The 9,884-nt window shown below is 42.8% G+C and overlaps 1 protein-coding gene across 3 annotated transcripts; it reads left to right on the top strand.

Annotated features, from left to right (window-relative positions):
* Window positions 1-644: 644 nt before the first annotated feature.
* LOC125507910 (TNF receptor-associated factor homolog 1a) lies at window positions 645-9,443 on the top strand. Of its 3 annotated transcripts, none has more exons than XM_048672436.2 (13): window positions 645-871; window positions 1,718-1,933; window positions 4,197-4,308; window positions 4,520-4,608; window positions 4,700-4,768; window positions 4,854-4,983; window positions 5,137-5,295; window positions 5,416-5,779; window positions 6,097-6,209; window positions 6,654-6,801; window positions 7,022-7,461; window positions 7,534-7,657; window positions 7,769-9,443. In XM_048672436.2, exons 2-13 carry the CDS (start codon window positions 1,753-1,755, stop codon window positions 9,206-9,208), a joined length of 3,369 nt encoding a protein of 1,122 aa, XP_048528393.2. In that variant the 5' UTR covers window positions 645-871; window positions 1,718-1,752; the 3' UTR covers window positions 9,209-9,443. The 3 variants fall into 3 exon arrangements, with proteins under 3 accessions (XP_048528393.2, XP_048528391.2, XP_087381668.1); XM_048672434.2 differs by having other exon boundaries at window positions 1,718-1,936; XM_087525542.1 differs by lacking the exon at window positions 645-871 and adding an exon at window positions 928-944 and having other exon boundaries at window positions 1,718-1,936.
* Window positions 9,444-9,884: the final 441 nt, after the last annotated feature.

Raw genomic sequence — 9,884 nt, 5'->3', positions numbered from 1 at the left:
AAAAATGAAGGCCAAATGTATGCGGCTATGATTGATGCCCCCTGTCCTTGTCCGTTAACTGGACCCCTGTCCATGGATGGATGTGGCAGAAAATTTGCAGATCGCCGTTAGAGACACCCTTAGATAATTGAGTGATGATCGATAAACGAGCGAACCATAAGGTGGATGCCCCCGTAATTACATATACCAACCACAAGGACAGAACTGACCCATTCTCGTGGAATGGAATCATGACATTCCATTCCACCTTCGTTCCCAAAGCAAACACATCCTTAAGATTATAGGAAAGATAATGGCAATAATAATAAATGATACAAAATACACCGACCGCGATGAAAGAAGACAATATAGGTAGGGTAGAGAAAGGAGACGATAGAAGTTAGAGCAAGGCCGGGACGGACGGACGATAGAGCACCATGAGGTGGATCCGTCCGAGCACCAACTATCGATCGGAAAAACGGCATTGACATCCCGTGGAGGTATGTGCCCTAACCGAAACGCGCCCGAGTGAGACGCAATATTGTGCGGTAAGCAATATAATGCTTCCAAATACGACTGGCTGGCTCATAAAAAAGTAAAATTAATGTTGACGCGCGGCCACGCTATATATACCCACCCCCATCCGGAAATACCCAACAAATCATTTCTTCGGTAATCCTGAGCCGGAGCCTGAGCCTAAGCCTAGCTTAGGCAGCCTCCCTCCCTCGCTAAACCCGATCCGATTTCGTTACTCGACTCGACTAGGGCGCACGCACACCCCGCTGCTCCCTTCCCCTCCGTCTCTCCCCCCCACCCCGCCCCTCCCTATCTCCTCCTCGACGAAGCAGCTGCCATCGCCGCCGCCGCCGACGTCGACGACAGCGACGTGCAGGTAACTCTCGATCCCCGGGCATGTCTCCGACGCACGCACGCGGAACGGCACCGGTCTGAGGCGAGGGGCGGAGGTGAGGTCAGATCCGGACTACGCGGGGGGAAGGGTCGAAATCGGAGGAGATAGATTTTGTTTTCTAGGTTCCTAGGCGAGGCGAGCATTGCCGCGCTCGCGGCCCCGATCTAATCTGCGCGCCTACGTGCGCGCGTGCGTGGTCTCTCTCCCAGTTCGTGCCCCGGGGAGATTGCGTTGGGTTCCGCGCGGGGGCGCGTCCTTGGATTGCTTAGGTTAGGTTAGGTTGGGCGGCGACGGGGGCCTGGGTTTAGCTTAGCTGATGGTCTCGTGCGTCAGCTCCTCGTGGGCGTGCGCAGTGACTTTTTATTTTCCTTGTTGCAGGGGCAGGCGTGTAGGGTGATAGCGATAATATAATTAGCCCTGGGGTAGATGATTTAATGCTGCTTAAGTTTGTCTCTGTGGCCTCAACATTCAGTTAGTCGATGGTTCGTAGACTGACCATGGTGTCCTCTGGAATCTATGGGTTGAGTATTTTATGCCTCGTGACAGGAACTAGTTCTTGCTGGATTGGCTTGTGCTCCGGCGTTACCCTTGTCTCCGATCACATTTCGTCCTGTGCAATGCCAGCTTTGTATACATGACTTATTCACAACTGCTTGTTATGAGATGTGACGCCGATAGATATAGGTTTTGCTTACGGACTAGTGAAACCCTAGTTGTTTCCGCTTTTGGTGTCTTCGGGTGCTAGAGTTTTAGTTTTGTCCTATTTATGTTCCTTTTGTTATTGATGCTGAGGTTTGATGACTATATGGTCTTAATTCATTGTTGTAGGAAGGAAAAAGGCGAGCCCCATACTGGATAGGTTAATGGCTGGCACTTTGGTCGAAGATTATACAGGGGATGGTAGATCCTCATCAACCGAGGACTTGCCAAGTGATCAACAAAGCCATTCTGGGGAATCTTTAGCTGAGTGGAGGTCAAGCGAGCAAGTTGAGAATGGAACACCATCCACTTCACCAGCTTACTCGGACACTGAAGATGATGATTGTGGTGTGTTGTTCACTTTACCTTGCATTTGTTCATATTACCTGTTACTGCTTCATTCAGACATAGTTATTTTAATGTAACATTTTCCAGTTTTACCATCTTGCCCATGACCTATTTAGTTCTCATGAAAGTGTTGTCTCTATAAAAGTAGAACATTTGATTATGTTGTGGTGCTACATAATACATGTAGAACTCCTGAATCACTGCCCATGGCTCCATGCACTATAATGGATGATAGAGTTTTATTTATCTTTGGTAGGTTTAGGACAACTATCCTGTGCAAATTTGGGCATGTACGTTCTTCTGTTCTGATTGAACCAGTTATGTTTTGTGCTTCTGTGGATCAGGATTCATGAGTTTGAAGAAGTAACAAATAGTTTCATGTTAATTTTAAAACATAGGCTTATGAGTCGTTGCATGTACTCCCTCTGTTCCTAAATATATGTCTTTTTAGACATTTCAACTGGAATACAACATACAGATGTATGTAGACATATTTTAGAGTGTAGATTCACTCATTTTGTTCCCTATGTAGTCACTTATTGAAATCTCTAAAAAGACTTATATTTGGGAACGAGGGAGTAGTTAACTAATTATGCTATGGCAAGTTTATGACATGCAAGCTTGAGGAGTCCACAGTTTTTGCCAAGTGTTACATGATTCTAGTGCTGATCAGCTTGTAGATATCTTATATTAGTTATAGTGTCAGTTTTTGTGCTATAAGGTGACTGAAATCTACAGACTTTAGTGATGCATTATTTGCCCATGAGACATGCAATATCATTCATAAAATCACTCACATCAGAATGCCAGTTGAAATTTCATTCAAATTACAGTGGGATTGTTGAGATGTGTATACGATACATTAGCTGAAGCATTCCTTAGCTTCAAATTCTTGAGGTTCTAGAGTTATTTATTGGAAGGAAGCCCAATAGTACTTCACCGAACCTTGAGGTTGAAACTAAGTCATATTTATCAATTTATTTTTGGAAATGGCAAAAGTAATAATGGAATACTGAATATATACGGTTTGTCGTACTAGCAAAATAGTTTCGGCATGTTCAAGAATATTTACTTATTTAATGATGTATATCACAATCTCTTAGGGTTTCTATCATGTGTGAATGCAATTGGGATCAAATACATGTTTCCCAGTAGCTATTGCTAAGTTCTACATTACCTCTAAAACCTGACCGCTCATAACTGTTTGAACCAAAAAAGAGAACCAGAATCAGGCCTGGTTATGTATTATCTTGTTTCAATATGCTCCATCGCATGCCATAGTGTTTTTTTAGTGTCAAATGCCATCCAAGGGTTTATTTATCATACTTACTAATCCTTTTAATTCGTTTCTGGTAACCATTCTGTTTTGATTTACCATTGTTTGTGTGTAATCATATTATCAAAGAAAGAATAAAAAAGTACAAACAATGGTACGATAGGGGTTAGTGCCTAGTGGTGGCCTGGCCTAGCATTGTGTACAACGTCTAGCTAGTGGCCGGCCCAATCGCCCATGCCTGCAAGAATAGCAAAACTTCACACTCGATGCTTCGTGTTATTACCACCTCAACAAGGAGAGTGAGATGCGGTGGGGCTAGTGACAAAAGCTGTCCATGTTGGACGCGGGGCCCATGCATGCATGCATGCATGTGTGCGTATCCTCTACCCTTCTGTGAATTCCACCAGTGGGCCCCAGCTTGCCTTTCCATAATCTCTCTCCCCTGCTGAATTTAACGGGTGGGGCCCAACCTGTCTTTCCATTTCCACCTCACGCTTATTTGCTTAAACAGGAAAGTTTACTTTGTCGGAAACCGAGTGTCTCAACAAGCGTGCGCGAGATAGCAACACCCTAGAATCACAGGGCAAAACACTAGCAGCACCAGAACTGGTTGGGCACAATGCTGTGAATTTGGAGTGGTATGGGATGGCAGCGTCTACATTCTGTTCTGGTCGCGAAATGGAATGATCAACTGTTTCGGCTGGAATGGCACGGAACTGATAAGTTTGTTTTATATTGCCTTGTTTCATCTTTCCTTGTTTATTGAGTTGAAAATCAATAAAATGGTTGTTACAATAATTTTGTAGAACTCCCAGTTTGACTAGTAACCTAGGTGGTTCACTGACTAGTCTGGCTATACTATGATAGAAGTTGAACTTGGATGTTCTGATAGGTTGATTTAGTTCCAATCCTTGTATAATTTCTTAAGTATTTAGCATCGACAATTATTTAACCTGTTGTTTTTATTTTCTTCTATTCTAATAGGGCCAAGGCCTCCTGAACTTTATGGAAAGTTTACATGGAGGATTGATAATTTTTCGCAAATCAACAAGAGGGAGCTACGGAGTAACTCCTTCGATGTTGGCGGTTATAAATGGTATGATATTCATAGGGTACCAAGAGGGAGCTCCGCATATAACTTGAAATTGTATCCATATATATTTTGCCAATCTTTTCTCTACTTTTATCTGCTTTGTGATCTGATATGTAGCCTTCAAATGTCAATAAGTATCATGTTTGAGTTAGATATGTGTTTTCAAGCTTTTGTTCTGCACATCACGCATTGATATCTACTGATTGACTTTCAGGTACATTTTGATTTATCCACAAGGATGTGATGTTTGCAATCACTTGTCACTCTTTCTTTGTGTTGCGAACCATGATAAACTACTCCCAGGTAAATGAAATGTTCCATGTATTACCAACAAACACACTTCTTGATCGCACTACGTTATCTTGAATATTATTATTGTTTGCTTTTATTTTAGGATGGAGCCACTTCGCGCAGTTTACAATAGCTGTAATTAATAGAGATCCTAAGAAATCTAAGTATTCTGGTGAGTTTGGTATACCACTATTTTTGCTTGGCTAGTAGCTTTGGTTGACCTTTGCACATGAAGTTTAAAGAAAGTGGCATTTCAGATACGCTGCACCGGTTTTGGAAGAAAGAGCATGACTGGGGTTGGAAAAAGTTTATGGAGCTATCAAAATTAAATGATGGCTTTGTCATCGAGGATGTTCTTACCATCAAAGCTCAAGTTCAAGTTATTAGGTATCTGTTTTCTGTAGTTATTTGGCATCCATTTTCCCACTGTGGGTTACACCGCCTAGGGCTGGACTTTGGTGTGGCATCAGTTATTTTTGGAATTGAGAGTATATGTTTACTTTGCATAACCATGTCTGCTTCTGCATTGTGATATTTGAGGGAGAAGGCAGACCGCCCATTTCGTTGCCTTGATGGCCAGTACCGAAGGGAACTAGTTAGGGTGTATTTATCAAATGTGGAACAAATTTGCCGGCGATTTATTGATGAAAGAAGAAGCAAGCTTTGCAGGTTAATTGAGGATAGACTGAGATGGTCCAGGTTAGATAAAGATATATTTTTTGGCTACTGTGGAACCAAGCACGTGTTAGATAAATATTAATACAAAATTTGTTGTGTTGTGCCATTCCATTATTAAAATGTTTAATTGGTGGGTTGCAGTTTCAATGCATTCTGGCTAGGCATGGATCCAAGTATGCGGCGGAACATGACAAGGGAAAAGACTGACACCATATTGAAAGTTCTAGTGAAACATTTTTTCATAGAAAAGGAAGTTACATCAACCTTAGTAATGGACTCGCTGTATACCGGACTGAAGGCTCTGGAATATAAGAGCAAGAACCAAGTGGGGCTGTCCAAATTAACAGAGACAGATGCTCGAAGCACTTCTATGGTGCTTGTTGAGCAGGATATGTTTGTCTTGGCAGATGATGTGTTAATTTTGCTTGAAAGAGCTACATTAGACACACTGCCACACCAACAATTGCCTACCAAGGATGAAAAAGCTTCACAGAACCGCACAAAGGTATGCATTCTTCTATTTTACCAGCTTTACAGGTCATTGGGTATTGACTACAGATATTTTCATTTCATCTTCAATGTCTTAATTTGGAGCACCTTTTTCATACCATCCATTTTATAACCATTAGATGCCTAATTTTGAGATTGTGTTCAACAAACTAAGCTTTCCTAAACAATACTGTTTTGAGGTAGGATCAAGAGTCATTAACTTGTGCCAGGGATGAGTTAAACTAGCAAAAGAAGGTTCTTATTAAGACTTATGTCTCGACGAGTTCTTGTTATACTGTATCTAAGAAGTCCTAGCCAATTCTGTGATTATAGGAAAGCAGCTCGGGTGATGACTTCAACAAAGACTCTATTGAGCGCGATGACAGACGACTTATAGAGCTTGGCTGGAAGACACTAGAATTTTTTGCCTTGGCTCATATATTCAGGTGAGAAGTTTTCTGCAGTTTAACATGGCCCTCTAGGATTTGTATTTTGCTCCACAATTGTGGAACAAGAGTCAGCAACTTGAAATATCAATTGCCAGTATTTGATGCTAGACTTGACCTTTTTTTTCTGTCACTTTGGTACTTTAGTGGGTGATGACTATCCTGGTTCTGGTTTTACCAGTTGTGGCAAGCATACACCAGACGTTATTACTTATTAGATACTCCCTCCCTCCCAAAATAAGTGTCTTAACCTTAGTACAATTTTGTACTAAAGCTAGTACAAAGTTGAGACACTTATTTTGGGATGGAGGGAGTATTAGATAAACCTGTTTCCATATTATTTTTCTTGGGAAACAAGGTGTCCCATGATGAAATTCATACATCTTACAAGTCTTGAGTCAATTATGGTCTGCATGCACATGTTACTTATAAGTCTTGAATCAGTCGAATTGAAGTGGCATACCAAGAGGCTGTGGCTTTGAAGCGCCAAGAAGAGCTCATCCGTGAAGAAGAAGCTGCTGGGCTTGCAGAAATCGAACTTAAGGCAAAGCGTAGTGCTGCTGAGAAGGAAAAACGTATCAGGAAAAAGCAGGTTTGGTTTCTTCCGCTAGTGCAACCATGTCATCTTATTTTGTCATTTTAGATTTTATCTACCTTGCCAAATGGTTTCTAGTTTTTGCCATGTTCTTTCCGGAATCAATGTTGATGGTGCAGTAGGAGATTGTAGCGCTGACATCTCATCTATTCTGACGTGCCTGTCCTTTTTTATTAGTTGAGGAGATCTTTGATAATGTTTAATTTCTCTCGCTCAGGCCAAACAAAAGAAAAATAACCGGAAAAATAATAAAGGAAAAAATGAAAGGGTTGACATGAAGGAAGTAGCTCTAGAGGGCAGTCCATCAGATGATAGAAACCCTGATGATTTGTCAAGTCAAGCTGAAGAAGTGACCTCAAATCCTGACAATCCTGATGAAGCATCTGATATCTCTGATAACAGAGATGATAATTCTGAGGTGCTTAATGTTGATCTTGAAGACTGTGAATCCAGTCCTGTTAATTGGGAAACAGATGCTTCAGAAACTCGAGGCATTGTTCCTGAAGGTGGTGATGTGCAAAATGAGCAATCAGGAAAGAGGGCTTCATTTGTTGATGATAGCTCGTCTACTTGTTCATCTGACTCGGTTCCTTCAGTTATTTTGAATGGGTTGAATACAGGTGGTGCCTGGACAAATGTCAAATCCTCATCCAATAGGTATAATTTTATTTTATTACTTCTCCTCATTTTTATCATTTGATATTTACGCTGCTCTATTTTGTGATTCAGAGGGAACAACCGGAGGAATAAGGATACTGATTTGCGAACAGGGCATGCACATGGTGGATCAAATCCAGCACCCAATGGCAGTTATGGATCTAGCAACTCAAAGGACACGAGACTTGAAGCTGGGGTATGTACCTGCCCAGCAGCCTTTTCATTTAGTTCAGTCTTGCTATTTTTTTTATCAATTTTCTCAAGTGTTCTGCTTGGCTGAATAAGAATCGAAATCAACTCATTTCAGGATGACAGAGTTGTGTCACAGAAGAAGCAAAATGCACAGCGGCATGTTGATGTTACGAGCCCCTCCAAGTTAAGAATGACGGAGTCTTCCATTCCTTCTGTGAGCCCTGTTAAGAAGCAACCTATCTTCTCCCAGCAGCCAAAATCTTCACTAGAAAGTACCAACAATCTGAGTTCCCGTGCAACCGAAGTTTCAGCTGCTGCAGCTAGTACTACCACTACCAGAACGGGTGTGGCTTCCGCCCCAACTGTTCAGCTAGTTCCAAATAAAGGACCTCTGTCTGTTCCTCCAACTCATAATGAGAGGTCAGTTCCAGTTGCAAGTCGACCTCTGCAGGTACCTCTGCCCACCAAATCTGAATCTCAGAAGCCAACTTCTCTAGTAAATAGCTCTAGTGCAACCAAGGTCATTACAGTTTCAAGGCCCTTGAGTGCCCCACAAGTCCCCGCAGCAAAACAAGTGGCACCTGCTGTTTCAACAGTTCAGACTGCACCAGTTCTTTCTCGTTCGAGGAGTGCAGTTGGACGGTTGGGCAATGAGCCCTCTGCCAGTGCTCCTAGCTACATTCCCCGGTCATACCGTAATGCCATGATGGAGAAAAGTTCTGTTGGAGCAAGCGGTCTCACTCATCATACTAGTTCCTCAGGGCAAGGAGTTACACACTCACAATCAGTGTTTGCATCATCGCCTTCCATTCTGTCACCAGATAACTCTGCTAGGACAGAAAAGTCATCATTGGAACCTGGATTTACGTTTGGAACGGTGAAGCCTGAGTCACTCAATCAGTACCAGTGGAGAGAAGAGAGCTCACAGCAGGCAAGCTGCAGCAGCAGCAGCAGTAATGATCATGGTCTACTGAATTCAAGTGTGGGCAATGAGTCTGATAAGCTCAATTTGAATGGAAGACCAAGAAGCAAGCAGCTGTTGTCTGAAATTTCGACCAGATTCACTCCGTACCAACCGCAAGGCCTTGTCGGCGACGAGTTTCCGCACCTAGACATCATCAATGACTTGCTGGACGAGGAGCTCGGCGACAGAAGAAAGGTTCTACAGCCGGGGTTTGTTCGGCAGTTCTCTATGCCGAATAATGTTCCCAATAACGCCAGCACACCTGATTATGGCATGTTTAATGATCAGTACCTGTTTGATCAGTCGGAGCAATACTATGATGAGGAGCTTGCACCGTACTACAGTGATCTGAACGGTGGCCCTCAAGGGCTTAGGGACAGGAGTTATTCACAGTTTGATCTCCCTTCATACTCCAACAGCCAATTTGATGATATGGTGATGGGCCAGTGGCCGTACAGCCGCGCCGACAACTCCATGCCGAACTTCGGGGCGGACATCAATGCCTACCCCTATCAGTCGAGGGATTACCAGACGACCTCAGCGAACGCAGCAAGCCGCTACCCATCCTATCACCCTGGGAATGGGCATTGAGCCCTTTCAGAGATGAATAATGATTGCAACCGTAATAATGCGTTGTTGTAGTCCATGCTGTTTGCTTCTGAGCCGAGTGTAATTGTAATCCTTCCCATAGAGCTAGTGGTCTCTTAAAGAAATGCTTCTCAGTTCCTTAATAGCTATGTTTCTTTGCTTGATATATTTCAGTCAGTTTTGCCCTGTGCCTGGTAAAGAATATCAAATCAATTACATGCATACATAGTTACATATATTGGAGCCTTGCATTGTTTTTGCTAGTGAGCTTTAGAACGTTTTTTTTGTTTTGTTTCTTACGCCGTGTTTGCTTAGCATTGTTGTTGTCTGGACAGCTTCCATAGCTTAATAGGAAACAATTTTGAGACCATCAACAAAAAGCCTTTTGGTGCCACAAGTTAGGGTACGCTAGACCTGAAATCCATAAGGTCTCGCAATCATGATTTTAGTACATGGATAGCTAGCTTTCATGCACCCCTTATCATGGACAGGCTAGTTCTTTGGTGATATTTTAGTGCTTGAGATCTTGGCACAGGGATAGTTAGGCCCTATTTGGTTTATCTTTTATCGACGGATTCGGCCGTCGCGCAACAAAATCTGAACCAAAGGGCGAACCCAGCAGAATCCGATTCCAGAAATCTGCTGCCAAAATCTGAACCAAAAGCGGAAGCAGCTCAGG

Source organism: Triticum urartu, chromosome 5A (assembly GCF_056163025.1).
Source record: "Triticum urartu cultivar PI428250 chromosome 5A, HENAU_Tu73, whole genome shotgun sequence".
In the NCBI taxonomy this organism is placed as follows: Eukaryota; Viridiplantae; Streptophyta; class Magnoliopsida; order Poales; family Poaceae; genus Triticum; species Triticum urartu.
Note: the sequence above shows the minus strand (reverse complement) of the source record. Positions and strands in the feature narration are given on the sequence as shown.

Coding starts and splice junctions, on each gene's coding strand:
- LOC125507910 (XM_048672434.2), top strand. CDS start 1,753: ATGGCTGGCACTTTGGTCGAAGATTATACAGGGGATGGTAGATCCTCA. Junction 4,609..4,699: donor CCATGATAAACTACTCCCAG/GTAAATGAAATG, acceptor CTTTTATTTTAG/GATGGAGCCACTTCGCGCAG. Junction 6,802..7,021: donor AACGTATCAGGAAAAAGCAG/GTTTGGTTTCTT, acceptor TCTCTCGCTCAG/GCCAAACAAAAGAAAAATAA.